The sequence below is a fragment of the Podarcis tiliguerta genome (assembly GCF_965153285.1).
Source record: "Podarcis tiliguerta genome assembly, chromosome: 2".
In the NCBI taxonomy this organism is placed as follows: Eukaryota; Metazoa; Chordata; class Lepidosauria; order Squamata; family Lacertidae; genus Podarcis; species Podarcis tiliguerta.
Window position 1 is genome coordinate 95,950,040 of NC_139535.1, and position 16,025 is coordinate 95,966,064.

The window sequence follows — 16,025 nt, forward strand, 5'->3', positions numbered from 1 at the left end:
CCCATGAAATGAATGAGTAACTGGACTCATTCGGCCATCCTTTTTCTGCTGTACCTTCCAAGCACAGGCCTGCCCTTTAAACCTCTTTGTCCAAGAGAGGTTGTGGTGTTGGTGTTTGTTTTGTTCCCCCTAGGAAAACCCACAATCCACAGAAAACCTGATTGCCATTTACTCCGGTTCAGCAGCAAAACTCTGGTTTTCCTGGAGAAAGCGCTGGGTCAAAAAAACCCACTTGGACATTAGGCTTTAAAGCCCAGACTTGTACCTAGAAATATGGCACAAAAAGGCTGAGTGAGCCCTATGTTATTGGTGGCATTTTTGAAAGAAACAAACAAAAAAGTATTAATATACTCCTTCTTATCTGCATTGGACCTGACAATATTAACCTAGTTTGCTTATCAGGTTGTTGCAATGCATGTAAATACCAGTAAGTTCCTAAAAATATGTACAAATGTGACATTTTGTTATCTGCATGTGCAGAATCTTCAGTTTTCAACATGGAAGCTGGCAAAGGAACTGGATATTTAGGTTTTCTTGGTTTAGCAAAAATCTTAGGAATATACAGTATTTGAAAACATGCATTCAAATGAATCTGTTTGGAGGCAGCAGAGCAGTGAGAGAAGAAGTTTCCGGGTGTAGATAGCAACGTGTCTGGTTGCCTGTGGTGAAGAGAAGCAGCTCTAGGTGATCAGGCAAGGGAAATGCATTGTGTGGAAGAGGATGAAAGTGGGTTACAAAGCCAACAGGTGGAGTTTTCAAAATATTGTGCACTGGTAGCTTTCAAGGACTTATTAATCGAGATTGGGGAAATATTTGTTGTTTAGTCGTGTCCGACTCTTCGTGACCCCACGAACCAGAGCACGCCAGGCACTCCTGTCTTCCACTGCCTCCCGCAGTTTGGTCAAACTCATGCTGGTAGCTTCGAGAACACTGTCCAACCACCTCATCTTCTGTCGTCCCCTTCTCCTTGTGCCCTCCATCTTTCCCAACATCAGGGTCTTTTCCAGGGAGTCTTCTCTTCTCATGAGGTGGCCAAAGTATTGGAGCCTCAGCTTCAGGATCTGTCCTTCCAGTGAGCACTCAGGGCTGATTTCCTTCAGAATGGAGAGGTTTGATCTTCTTGCAGTCCATGGGTCTCTCAAGAGTCTCCTCCAGCACCATAATTCAAAAGCATTGATTCTTCGGCGATCAGCCTTCTTTATGGTCCACCTCTCACTTCCATACATCACTACTGGAAAAACCATAGCTTTACTCCTTGCCAAAATTTGGGGCGGCACATTCGTGTTCCTCCCCCTGCTGACATGTTTGACTTTGCTGCCATTGCTCTTTGGAACTGTGCCCCCTGCACTTCTGCAAAACATTATGAAGCGTAACAGCTTGTGCAATAGGGGAAGTGTTGTAGCTCAGTGTTGGAGCACTGGCTTTGCATGCAAGAAGGTACCTGGTTCAGTCCCCAGCATCTCCAGGTAGAGCTGGGAGAGGTCCCTCCATGAAACCATGGAGAGCAGCTGCCAGTCAGTGCAGACAGTACTGAACTAGATGGACCAACGGCGTGGCTCTGAATAAGGCTGCTTCATTCTCTGTTGCTAATAGTTGCGTTTCTTGGCTGTCCATCTTGTATTCAGAGCTTCTTTGTCCACAGCTGCTTACATTCACAGGAATGGTTGGCTTGAAATTCCTTCCGAAAACCATCAGGGAGAGTCAGCTGCTTGCTAACTACTGTATTTAACGCAATATGGTTTGTGCAGCCAAGCCAACTAGACAAAATAATAAAAGGCACCCAGCCCATTACTGCATCGCCCAGACCACAAACCAAGGAGTGGCCAGCTCACTTTCGCATTCCCAGGCCCTAAAATGTGTGCTAAAAATAGAGGACGGCTTTTCTGGTTAGGCTGCTCCTCCGTTCTCAGCTATTTTGGTGGAGAGAAGGATACAACGTGCTTGCCAGGGGGAGAGAGGAAAGCATTTCTGTGAAGCATTTATTGAGAGGAAATGTAGGTTTGGGGCAATGCCTGATGGATTATGGGCACATAGCTAATAATGGCAGAGGTGAATAACAGGAAGTGAGAAGGAAAGAGGAAAGACTGCTTCCAGACAACAAGAAGACAAATAGGAAGTTGCTTTATACAGAGTCAGACTATTGCGCCCTCTCATACCCCTCAACTGTCCCGGGAAAACCAGGGCATCCTGTATTTTCGTGTGAGAGCACGGCGGCCGTTTTTGGGTGCCATGAATCTCGCACCACAATCTCACCCCCCCAAAAAAGCGCTTTTTGGAGGGCTGCGATCTCACCCAGGTCACGTGACTCACGCAGGAGTGTGCCCCTGAAAGATGGCGTCCCGGTTTTCCCCAGTATTATCTACACCAGAAGTAGCTAACGTTGTGCCAGCTGGACTACAATTCCCATCAGCCTCAGCTCGCTAATGGATGATGGGAATTGGAGTCCAGCAACTACTGGAGGGCCACCACTTTGGCTATTCCTTGTCTACAGCCATTTTTCAGGATTTCAGACAGGGCATCTTTTCTCAGCCTTACCTGGAGATGTCAGGGGTTGAACCTGATGGCTTCTGCATACAACACTCGTGGTCCACCCCTGAGCTTCAACCCTCCCATCCAATGGTTTTTCAGACATTTTAAAACCTTCCATACATTTGGATAAATGTCCCCTCCTCTTGGGCAAAAGTAACCATCCTACTTCCCGCAACCACCTCCCCAGCTGCCTTCCTGCCCTAATTCATGGACTGGCTTTTCGTCTCTCTCCACCAATCTTTTTCTTATCTGTATCTCTTCCCTGCTCCGTAGGTAAAGGGATGCGTTTTCCCTTCCTCCTACAGCAGGAGATTTGCCACCATGTCCAGATAGTGGTTTTGGCATTCTATCTTTTAATCGATGCTAGTAAATACGGCTTTTAAAAGTCTGAATGCGCACAAATGAATTAATGTGTCTGAACTTTGCAGTCAGCCTCCCCCCGCCCCCCCCCCAAAAAAAGTGGCAGCACTTTTCATGGCAGGTTGGGGACAAAGTTATCGGTTGTCTTTGCTCCCTCTGCTGGCAGGAAGTGAAACTTGTGACAATCCAAATGGTGCTCTTTCTGTAGGTATTGTGTTCATAGAAACCCTAGTTTCGAGCTCTTGGGAGTCTGGAATCAGGGGCAAAAGCTAGAAAGAAATACAGTAGATGTATGTAGGAACAGAGGGGGCAGCTGGACTCAAATGAAGGAGGTATTCAGCATTGTTCAGTTACCCCAACCAATCTCACTACCCAGTTGGTGTTTGCTTTGTTGGTTTTTTTTTGCAAGCATCTCCAGTTGCTCATCCCCAGTGTGGGCAAGAGACCTCTGGAGAAACTCAAAGTTGTGACCAACTGGCTACGGACTTTGAGGCTAAAGTTGTTTGATTTTGGAGTGATCTTTTCTTAAAAAACAACTATTTTTATTAAATCTTGAGAGAGAGAGAGAGAGAGAGAGAGAGAGAGAGAGAGAGAGAGAGAGAGAGAATTTACAGGAGTCAACATCAAATATCAAGCATTTTTTTAAAAAACAACAAAACTAAAAGAGAAAATTTAAAAAAGGAAAGACTTCCAATTCTCCATCTATCAGCTGTAAAAACCTATGCAAAACTCTTACTTCCATAACATCCCATTCTTCTGCTTTCCATAAGCTATCCATCTCTGGCCTGTGAAAGTGTGGGGAGGTGGACTGTTATGATGATGATCATTTTACTACAGTGGTACCTTGGTTTAAGAACAGCTTAGTTTATGAACAACTTGGAGTAATAATGCTGCAAACCCGGAAGTAGGTGTTTTGGTTTGTGAACTTTGCTTTGGAATAAGAACATGTTTCACTTCCTGTTGAGTGTGTTCCATTTGTAAATTGAGTCCCCCGCTGCTATGGGAAAGCACGCCTTGGTTTAAGAATGCTTTGGTTTAAGAACAGACTTCTGGAACGAATGAAGTTCATAAACCAAGGTTCCACTGTATTAGCTTCCTTCATCATTATGTTTTTATCATTGATGTTCCACAATGTGTTTTTAATGTTGTGCACTGCCCTGGGATCTTCAGATAAAGGGCGGTATATAAATTGAAATAATACCAATACAGTACTACTAATAATAAGCCAACCTTTTTTTCAGTCTTCAAACCTAGATATCGAGAGCTCATTTTTCTTTTTGTGCAAAAAGTCCATAAGGGGTGGCTTTGGAGCGATCTTGACTCTGCACTGATTTCAGCTCCTCTTGTTTTTATGGTCTGACTCCACATTCCTCTCCAGCTACTGGCCTCAGTAAATCATGTTTATGAATCTCCTATGTGTCACCTAGTGTGGACCTGCCCACATTAGGATTTTTTAAAATATTGCATGCCATGCTGTATTCACTACATTTTACCCTGGAAATCTTATAGTCTATGACCCAAGAGGGTCAGTGCCAGCAGCTACACTTAGGACTCAGTCACACATCTGTTTGTCCCCCAAGGCATGGGCCTAGGAGGATTTCTTTTTGTCCTGCCACTTCCCCCCCGGGAAAACCCGCGGTTTACTGCTGAATTGAAACCAACGTCCATCGGGATTCAGCACTAAACCATGGGTTCTCCCAGGGGAAGTGGTGTGACGAAAGGGAAAACAAAAACAAAAACTCTTGGACTCATGCCTAAAATCATGGGACAAGCAGAAGACACGTGGGTGCCGCTGTGGTCAAAACCACTGAGCTTCTTGGGCTTGCCGATCGGAAGGTTGGCGGTTCAAATCCCCGTAGCTAAGTGAGCTGCCATTGCTCTGTCCCAGCTCCTGCCAACTGAGCAGTTTGAAAGCACACCAGTGCAAATAGATAAATAGGTATTGCCATGGCAGGAAGGTAAACAGTGTTTCCGTGCACTCTGGCTTCCGTCATGGTGTTCCGTTGCGCCAGAAGCAGTTTAGTCATGCTGGCCACATGACCCGGAAAGCTGTCTGTGGATAAAGTGAGATGAGCACCGCAACCCCATTTAACCGTCCAGGGGTCCTGTACCTTTACCTTATTGCGAAACAAAGAGAAGGATGGATGAGTCCTTACAGAAAATGCTGTCCAAATACAGTGAGGGGGAATGGTGATGAAAAACTTACAGGGGTTCCGGTTAAGAGAACTGCACTGCCATGCTTAATTTATAACCTTTTTGCTTATTTTTGCTCACCCAGTCAGAGCAATAGAAACCATTTATATAGGATGATCCAGAGACCTCGTATCAGGTTTGATCTTTCTCTAAATTTCTGCTGTGAAATAAGAGACAGGGAATGGCACAATAAATGATAGATACACCCAGAATTGCACTGTAGCAGCCTTAACCAGCCTGGTGTCATCGTCCCCCCATATTTTGTACCATGGAACCCATCACCCCTGGGTGGCACAGTACATCCCTGAGATTTGCAGTACAAAACAACTCCCTGGAAAGCACCAAGTTCGTGAAGGCTTCTCTACTGCTTTCCATTCATTTATGTAGCTCAGAAGGACCCAATATCACAGAGAATATAGTGGACAAACAAGCCCTTTGTCTGGCTTGGCTCTTGTGCCTTTTAAATTTGGCAGGATGCTTAGAAAGAACATACAGCTTGACCCTCTCTCCTTCCCCTCTTCTGTGTCCTTTGCAGATGACGTTTCTCCCTATTTCAAGACGGAGCCGGTGCGCACACAGGTTCACCTGGAGGGAAACCGCTTGGTCCTGACCTGTATGGCAGAAGGCAGCTGGCCTCTGGAGTTCAAATGGCTGCACGACAACAGGGAGTTGACCAAATTCTCTCTAGAATACAGGTACGTCGCAGGTGGCCTTTCGCTCTTCGGGGCTCTGTGAAGCGGTAGCGAGCGTTCCTCCCTCCACCTGGAGCCTTGTCCCTGCAGGCTGCTTCCTGTCATTATCCCCATGGTAGCAGAAGCCCCTGGGGCATGTGTCATCTGCAGCTCTCAGCTTCTGCACAGGAACCATTCCGGGTCTTTAATCAATTTATTTTCTTTTATAGCAGCTAAAAAAAAAAATAGTGGCTTTGGGGAGGGCGGTGGAGAGCGTTCAGTTGTTTGACGCATGCAAAAGGTCACACACGAAACGCTAGAAGTGTGAGATTTTCTATGAAGTCTGGGAAAGCTAGAAAGGTGGAAGGGGGGTGACAGTGTCCAGAGCAAACAGGAATGCCGTGAGGCAGGGCTTGTCCACACTTCCACTTGTGCTGTGCCTATAAAGGATGGGTTCTAGTGGTTTTCTGCTTGACCCAGGCCTTTGCTCTCATCCTTTCCAAGGGAAAACCCGCCCTTTGCCAACAGATAGGAACAAATGGCTATCCAGGGGAAACCTGAACTGTTTGCTTTGGTTGAGTGCTAAAGAATTGTTTTCCCTGGGGGGAAAGTAGCTAAAGTGTGGACTTAAGCAGTCAGTTAACTCTAACCAGAGTGTGATGGATCCCCCAGCTCATGAATCCTTAAAGCCAAAACGGAAGGAACGTTTTCAGGAAAACTATATTTCGTCCTTATCTAACCTCTCCTTAAAAAGACAAAACTGAACAGAATTTGTGCACCAGTTGTCAGTCAAGCACCCCTCTCCCCGCAGGGCTGGCCGTTCCCAAATAATTTGAAACAAACTCCCTTGAAGAAGCAGGCAGATGTAGCAGTTGTTATGTTTATTGGGCCAGGTTTGCCCCACTGACCAAAGTAGATTCCTTATCTCTAGTGTCTCATTTCTTATTACTGATTTGCAAACTAGCACCCCAAATTCTGCCTCTGCCCAAGATGAAAACTTGCTGCTTAGCTCAGGAGTAGGCACAGTTCAGATTTGCGGAATCTACTTTTGTTTGTACTAGAACTCCCAAGATCCACCAACCAGAGCAAGTTTTTCTTGATTTTAATGTTCTATCTTTTTTGTGGACGCGGGTGGCGCTGTGGGTTAAACCACAGAGCCTAGGACTTGCCTATCAGAAGGTCAGCAGTTTGAATCCCCATGATGGGGTGAGCTCCTGTTGCTCGATCCCTGCTCCTGCCAACCTAGCAGTTCAAAAGCACATCAAAGTGCAAGTAGATAAATAGGCACCACTCCAGCGGGAAGGTAAACGGCGTTTCTGTGCACTGCTCTGGTTCGCCAGAAGCGGCTTAGTCATGCTGGCCACATGACCCGGAAGCTGTATGCTGGCTCCCTCGGCCAGTAAAACGAGATGAGCACTGCAACCCCAGGGGTCCCTTTACCATTACCTTTTTAAAATAATAATAATAATAATAATAATAATAATAATAATAATAATAAAGCAGTGTGAATTTTTGAATGAAATAAATAAATGGAGAGAGTTCAAAAGATGGGCTCCCTCTGCTCAAAACATCTGGCCCCTTGGTGAGCCAGTTCCAAACCCCCTTGAACTGGGTCAGATGTGAAAGTGGTTCCAACACACTACCCAGTTCACCCTGCTATTGCCCTGCCCCCCTTCACCAGGGACCCTTATAAGATGAGGCCAGGGGCCTATCAATTCCAGCCTTCGCAGTGGCCAACAATGCCTCTGTGTAGCCCACAAGCAGGAGTGCAGCATCCCTCTCCTGCCCAAGCCTTGCCTTGGGAAAGCGGGAGGGTGCACCTATTGGGAGATGTTTGCAAGGAGGAAACTGGCAAGGAAGGCTGGAATGTTTCTTGCATTTGGGCATTTTGAGAGTTCCTACGGAACGCTCCAAAGGGGAGGGGGTTGGTGCATCGCTGCAAACTACTAAGTGCCGATCAATGTAAAATTCGCTTCCCTAGAGTATGGCCTCGTTGGCCATATAACAAATTTCCTGGCTTTCATATCCCTCAGTTTCAGGAAGACCTATAAAAAAAAATCCTTGCTGACATGATGTCCTGCAAGCTTCAGATATGAGACTCGCCCTAGCCGAATTAATCCACCCCTAATAGGACGACATCCTCTCTTGATTTAAAGACTTCAAGTGATTTGGGAGCTCTTCCCAGCCTCCTCTGGTGAGCAATTCCTGTGTTTTAATTACTGTCACAGCTAGGAAATGCACTTATTTTAAGCTTGTCCAATTACTTCTCCCAGGTACGGGAACATGTTAGCCCTCTGACTGCAAGATTGAACAGCGTGCTACGAAGCTGTGGCTTACCCGTGTTCAAATATTTATATACATTGATCACATCTCCCCTTCAGCCCTTCTCATGGTTAAGCCAGACAGATAAAGTTCTCAGTGAGAGAAAAATGGGGACGGAGTGTGTGCGTACCAGCCATTTGGAAGTGTTAGCCTTTCCACTATATATCAAAACAGCCTTTTGCACCAACCAAAAAATAGCCAATATCCTCAGAAACCCCAAGGATAAAATTCAGTTGGAAAACCAAGGGGTCTATGAAATACCCTGCAAAGTCTGCCCAGCCACGTACATTGGACAAACAAACAGACGAATAAATGCACGTATCGCAGAACACAAGAATGCCGTCAAAAAAGAAGAAAAAACTTCCTCTCTTTTCCAACACATGAAAGAAACAGGACACGAAATTAATTTTGCAGATTCCAAATTGCTCTTTAACATGGAACATCACCACAAGAGAATAATCATGGAAGCCATCGAGATAGAGAAACACCCTCACAACATGAACAAGCGTGACGACACATCCCGCTTGCCAGACATCTGGAAATTAGCCCTCCCCACAAAATCTGACACCAGATCCAGAGGCACACAGAACGCCATCACCAATCAACCACACCAGACCCAAACCCAGACCCTCTCCACAGATAAATTACAGACACCATCCAGTAGCCAAACCAGGGTGGCACCTCCGGATGCTGCACCCCCCTGCAATCCCTACACAGATCTGGCTGGCACAGGCCACAAAACCACAGCTCGCCCCTATACACGAAGCCAAGCCAGAGCACAACCAAGTGCAGTACAGCCATCTTCTCAGAAAAACTCTTCACAAAGTTCAAGAGTTCAAGACACGAAGGCTTTAGCAACTAATCCACACCTAATGACCCACCTAAGTGGGATTCAGGAAATCACTCAAGAAATCACTCAAGATATCCCTCAAGTAATTAAGGAACAAAAGAAGAAAAGGCACACTAGCCTGGGAACCTCCTCTCTGCCCAGAACATTGGAGGCTATACACCACACCTCCTCAACAGTATTTATAGGAACTCAAACACTGAGATCCTGCTCTGTTCCAGTAACAAGAAGCCGAAAGCACCAGCCTGAAGATGACGAGTGAGACCTCGTCGAAACGTCGCCTAGACACCCCAACTTTTACACGGGAAGACACCCGAGGACACCAAAACCTGCATTCCTGTACCCGTGAAAATCTACGAAAGCATATATATATATATATATATATTTGTGTGTATATATATTTGTGTGTATATATATTTCTGTGTATATATATTTCTGTGTATATATATATATATATATATATATATATATATATATATATAGTGGAAAGGCTAACAATACACACACACACACACACACACACATATATTCCCCCCTTTTCTTGTATACAATTCATGCTTGCATAAAACCAGATAACTTGCTAAGATGTCAGATGGCAAAGGTGGTTGCTCATGAGTAACCAGGCAGGACTCCGACCTTTCTTTTTCAGGTTTTATTTAGGTGCAAAACTATTTACAGTGCAGAACCCCAAAATTCATGTCTGCCCCAATTGCTAGCAGAATCCAGGAGTGCTTGTTTCCTGGACCTCCCCCAGCATAAAAGTCTCGTTACGCCCAGCCTTTTCCTTCCCTCTTTGCACTTTAGACTTCTGCACAGGGTGGGCGATGGAAGGGGCATGCTTCCCTCCTGGCCGGCTTTGCCAGGAGCAGTGCCAGCATCCTCTGGTCCTTTCACCTCTTCCCCACTGGAGGTGGGGTTTTCCTCATCACCGGACGAAGAACTGCTTCGCAAGATTTTCGGAGGCTCCCTGTAACACAACTGCCCCTCTGTTTCCCGCCCCTGTTTTGATGGCAGTTCCCTGACATAAGGGCTTCACTTTTCTGAGTTCAGAGCCATCTATAGTACCTGACGCACATTTGTTGACTACTGAAGAGCCCAGTAGAACAGACCTTTGCTTCTCATTGACTTCTGAGACTGTAACAGGGCAAATCTGTAGTGGGAGGTAAGTTCCATTGTGTCCAATGGGATTTTTCTCTCATCTAAGTGTGCATAGGGTTGCAAACTAATTCATGTTGCGGGTCCATGTTATATGCGGCTGCAGTGCTGCAGCTGCTGGGGCAGAGATGAGGAGGGGCAGTCGAGAGATTGGGAGAGCTTCGTGTTGGTAATGGCAGCATCCTGCAGGGATGCAAGATGTTGATGCCACCAACCCAAAGCTCCCCTTCCTGATGCTTCCATTTTGAGTTACTCAACCTGAGCGCACATTGAACTGTTCATAGACTGAGTTGCACCTGATTATCTAGTGGCGGAAAAACTTGTGGGAAGAGGAGGAGGAGACAGCAAAAGTAAATTATCATTTCCGGCAGTGGTTGGTTCCTGGGCTTTAGACTTTAGCTGTCTTACAGTAACCTTGCGTAATGTAAATAGAATACACCGATGAGCACTGGGTGACAGGGCACTAATTCTAGATCGCATCTTTTTATATATATAAAAAGTTGAAAATAAAAAAATATTACAAACTGAACCTTAAGGCATAGTTCTGATGTAAAATAATAATAATAGTAAAGTTTACACAAGCACTGAAGTGGAGAGAGACCTCTAGCCACACCGAGTTTTTGCAACTGTTTCTCAGAAAGTGTTATGTCCCAACCCAAATTACATTACACCGTTTCCCTACATTTAAACCCTTTGCTTCTTTCCAATTTCTAGCTGTCAATATTCCTGCTGCCATCACTTCTTAACATTGTCCTTTGAATATCCATACTTCTGGGATTCTTACTTTGTTTACATTTCCAAACGGGAGACCTAAAACTGATAATAATAGCTGAGCTTTGTGTCCGAGCTAGCCTGTCTCTCAAGCAGATACCACCATGTGCATTGGCAAAATATACATCAGATATACCAGGTGCCGAAGAACAATTGTCAATCTGGCTTTCGCTGCTTATTAATTTGTGTAATACTTGTCCTTCTCTGTTAATTTGTTGCCGTTTTGTCTGAGCACACGGAAGATGAAAAGCACCTCTAGTTGCTTTTGACACTTTTGTAGAGTTGTTCCTTCTTCAAATAGCTTGTTAATTACCCTCCATTCTGATTGCTATCGTTTATCTGCCGTTTGCTGGTAACTCTGTGCCTCCTGGTTTGCAGCAGTCTCTCTCCATCCTGCCTTAGAAAACTGACAAAAATAATAATAATAACGAAAAGCTTCCTCCCATCTCTTTTGCTCGCACTTGGGCCCTGCCGGTAATTTGAAAAGAAAGCGAGTGTCATGGAGTCACAGCCACTTGAGGCTTGTCTTTAAATCAAGCCTATGCTTCTCTGCATCTCCTCTGTGTATGAATGTGTGTGTCATCCTCCCCATTTTAATCAATAATTCAGCCCGAGACAAGCTATTTCCCCATTTAAAGGCATCAAACTTGAAGGCATCTTGCTGCCATGGCAACACCTCCTCACTCTAGGACCCCAGGAAGAAAGGCAGTGTCACCAAGTGTGTAGTCCCTTCACTGACAGATGCTCAAAAAAGCTGCCTTCGATGCCAGGCCTACCAACATCACACGCTGTGGACAGCAGCTTCAAGTCTTACCTCAGAGGAACAGAGGAAAAACTTCCTTTTTCAATGCAGCATCACACAGCTATGTCTTAACTGAGCTGAGGATCTGAGTGTTTCTGTCATGTGGAACCACTTTGAATTGGGTTGTGGGTAGGAAAGCCAGTATTTGTTGCCAGGGTGAGCAGCTCTTAGACCAGGGACTGTGTGCATACCAGCCCTGGTCAGCCACAGCCAGCATGGTGAAATGAGATGATGGGACTTGTAGTCAGTCGTCACATTGGTGCCACATCGACTATCCCGGCCTCACAATCTCAATAGCGTCCTGGTTGTTCCCTGCCTCACGAATAATTTGCTTGGCTAACACATCATGATCTGCTGTTAACCTTATTTCATTTGCATCAGGTCGTACACAGGAGCTGGTCACTCCAGAGTTAACTTCAGTCGCTGTTTCATACTCAGAATTGTAAGCATAAATTAAGCTAATTGAAAGGTTTATCCAGTGGCACAACTGTAGCTGCAAAAGTCGCTCCCTTGTGGTTCCGGGAACCACAGTTGTGGGGACATATTTCTTCCAGTTCCTTTCTGTTGTATAAGGAAATGTTCACATTGCCGCCGCAGGTCTGGCGTAGGCACTTCTTCTGGGATCTAGCAAAGCCACGCGGGGAAGTGGATTCAAACATTTTCGCAGCCCTGCAGAGCCACACTGCTGAGCAAAGGATTTGCCTCAGGCCTGCCTGTGTCTCACCCCACTGACAGACATGCCTGAAAGAACAGGGGAAAGCCACTCTTTAGCTCACCTCTTAACAGGTTTTGAGGGTGTCAAAGTTTGCTGCAGGTTGCTCAAGTGCTGACGGGATCAAAGCCCCAGGGGTCCAGAGGGAGAAAGCCATCACCCAGAGGCAGCCGGAGTTGTGCAAGTCAGGAACCCAAAGTGGTGGCTTGGCCAGAGGCAGGTATTATATTTCCAAATCAGGTTCTCAGGGCAGCACCAACTGCAATGGAAACTGACCACCAGGAGGCCAGCTTGCCAGCGCCTTCTCTGCAAGATACAAGTTTGCTCAAACTTTGAGGCTTTATCAGTCCAGGTGGATCTTCATTGGTCCCCTGGGTCATCTGACGAGGTGCCAAGTCAGCTGACGGGGCTTCTGATGCTGCCTAAGTGATGCTTCTGTTCCTTGGTAACAGAGGTCAGCCTAAAATTTGGCTAGCAGCCATACTGCTTCAGTGGGGTAGTAGGTGAGGTACTGGAGCCTGGCTACCAGGAGCACAGGTTGAGACTACTGGTTCATTGCATTAGATTGAATTAGGGAAGGGGTGGAATATTTGAGGCCCTCAATATGCTTTTGGATTATGGTGCTGGAGGAGACTCTTGAGAGTCCCATGGACTGCAAGAAGATCAAACACATCCATTCTTAAGGAAATCAGCCCTGAGTGCTCACTGGAAGGACAGATCGTGAAGCTGAGGCTCCAATACTTTGGCCACCTCATGAGAAGAGAAGACTCACTGGAAAAGACCCTGATGTTGGGAAAGATGGAGGGCACAAGGAGAAGGGGACGACAGAGGACGAGATGGTTGGACAGTGTTCTCGAAGCTACCAGCCTGAGTTTGACCAAACTGCGGGTGGCAGTGGAAGACAGGAGTGCCTGGCGTGCTCTGGTCCATGGGGTCACAAAGAGTCGGACACGACTGAACGACTAAACAACAACATATGCTTTTGGACTCCTCGGACCCAGCTGGCATGACCCCCTGTCAGGGATAGTGGGAATCCAGCATGATCTGGGGAGCCACAGCTAGTGTGGTATAGCAGTGAGAGCAGTGTTTCTCAAACATGGGTCCCCAGCTGTTGTTGGACTACACCTCCCCACATCCCTAGCTAGCAAGACCAGTGGTCAAAGATGATGGGAGTTGTAGTTTCAACAGTAGCAAGTTCAAGTAACCCAAGTTCAAGAAACACTGAGTGTGTTGGACTGGGACCTGGGAGACCAGGGCTCAACCTCCCACTTGGCCAGGAAGCTCACTGGGTGACCTTGGGCCAGTCACTGCCTCTTAGCCTAACCTCCTTGAAAGGGTGGCTGTGGTGGTTCAGTGAGGAAGGGGAGAACCGCATAGGCCACTTTGAGCCCCCTGGAGAAGAAGGTGGGATATAATAAATTCAATAAATAAATAAGCCTGGATAGCTCAGTTGGACAGAGCATGGTGCTGATCATGCCAAGGTTGCAAGTTCAATCCCCGTATGGGACAGCTGCATATTCCTGCACTGCAGGGGGTTAGAGATGATCCTCAGGGTCCCTTCCAACTCTAGTGATTCTATGAAATACCTCCGTTAGGGCTAAACTACCCATGACGCTCAGGTTGGTTGGCTTCCACCCAAAGCAACTACAGTGAAAGCTGCCATTTCAAAAAGAAATTTGCATGTGGAATAGTAGGTGCTTATTCCATTGCCGCTAAGCTTTCATGTCCAATTCTACATTATACCAACCCTTGAAAACTATATATGAGCACAGGGAACATTATGCATTACAAGAGCCTAGAGATATGTTCTCCCAGCCCTTACCCCATTCAGCCTTTGATCATTCATCCCAGACGGTGATAATACATCAAAGTTGATTGTTTGCTGGTAGAAGAGAGGAGAATATTCCTTTTTACTTTATTTGTTTTTCATTTGTTGTGGCACAATATAATCATGTGCCACTACAAATGAAGTGCAGTGACCTTAATGTTAAATAGCAAATGGCTGTGTAAACCAGTTTTGCTCAGCAGATGTTCTTAGAGTATTTCTAACATGCACGGAGTGCCTGAAAAACAGCAGATGCATAAGACAAAATATTCAATCACTGTTGGGAGCTTCTGTGCTTTTTTCTTTTTTGCCATTGTTAAGATTAAAACCATTTTGTGCAATTTCACTAAGTGGTGTCATCATGGTGTTATAGGAATACACACAACCCACTTGACTTGTTGAATTTGCCATGCTGAAGTTATTTTTGACACTTTCCTTGACTGCAATTATGTATTAGAAAGACTGAATTTGGAAGTGTCCTTGGAAATTGTGGAAACCTGTGGCATTCCAGATGTTGGACTCACATTCCTATCAGCCCTAGCTAGCATGGTCAGTTATCACAGATGTTGGGAGTTGTAGTTCAGTAACATCTGGAAGGCCACAATTTCCCTGTTCCTGTAGCAAACGTAAGGAGGCACCAATATACTCCTTTCACGTGTACCATCCAACAGGATAGGATGTTGCAAACTTTTGCGATACCAAAATTAAACTCTACGAGAACTGTTTCCTGCTCAAATCTTCATTGATGCCCGGTACCACGAGCAACAGTGACCAGTCTGGTTAATTGCCTTTGAAAACCTGAGCGAACCCTTAGATGTAAACCCAAACTTATTTGAAATGCACATTTAATTGAATCATTTCTCCCATAGCTATTCCTTGTTAAGTAGATTCAAATGCTGAACTCAGATCTGCACATGTGGCAAACCATGCCCAGCCCACCCCCCTTGGCCATCTATGTACAGTGGTATCTTGGGTTACTTACGCTTCAGGTTACATATGCTTCAGGTTACAGACTCCGCTAACCCAGAAATAGTACCTCGGGTTAAGAACTTTGCTTCAGGATGAGAACAGAAATTGTGCTCTGGTGGCGCGGCAGCAGCGGGAAGCCCCATTAGCTAAAGTGGTACCTCAGATTAAGAACAGTTTCAGGTTAAGAGCAGACCTCCAGAATGAATTAAGTACTTCACCCGAGGTACCACTGTATTTGTAGACTGGATGTTGTAAAACGGAACACCGGTCAGTGGTAGAATAACGAAGAGGGCGGCGGTGTATTAGCAGTCCTTGAAAACCTCACCTAGCTGTTGAGAGTTAAGAGTCCAAGCCTCCATTTCAGACAGCTCTGCCCACTGTGAAAGTTACCAGGGTTACACCTGTGTTCCTCACAGCAATCCCATAACATACATGCAACATTTGAGCACCAGTGAGCATGGGCTACGCTGGGAAGGTAAGATACCTCCTTGTCTCACCAGAGTGGACTGTCTCGCCAGAGTGGTGCATGCTCTAGTTATCTCCTGCTTGGGCTACTGCAATGCACTCTACATGGGGCTATCTTTGAAGGTGACCCAGAAACTACAACTAATCCAGAATGTAGCAACTAGACTGGTGACTGGGAGTGGCCACCGAGACCACATAACACCGGTCTTGAAAGACCTACATTGGCTCCCGGTACATTTCCGAGCACAAGTCAAAGTGTTGGTGCTGACTTTTAAAGCTCTAAACAGCCTCGGTCCAGTATACCTGAAGGAGCATCTCTTCCCCCACCGTTCAGCCCAGACACTGAGGTTTAGCGCCGAGGGCCTTCTGGCGGTTTCCTCATTGCAAGAAGCCACGTTACAGGG

General features: G+C 46.0%; 1 protein-coding gene across 12 annotated transcripts in view; it reads left to right on the forward strand.

Annotated features, from left to right (window-relative positions):
- SDK2 (sidekick cell adhesion molecule 2) overlaps positions 1-16,025 on the forward strand; it is a 334,128-nt gene that overhangs the window by 175,896 nt on the left and 142,207 nt on the right. For all 12 annotated transcript variants that reach the window (XM_083427167.1, XM_083427172.1, XM_083427174.1 and 9 more), the window contains exon 2: positions 5,618-5,777. In XM_083427167.1, the coding sequence (XP_083283293.1) occupies positions 5,618-5,777 (160 nt within the window). The remainder of the gene's footprint in view (positions 1-5,617; positions 5,778-16,025) is intronic.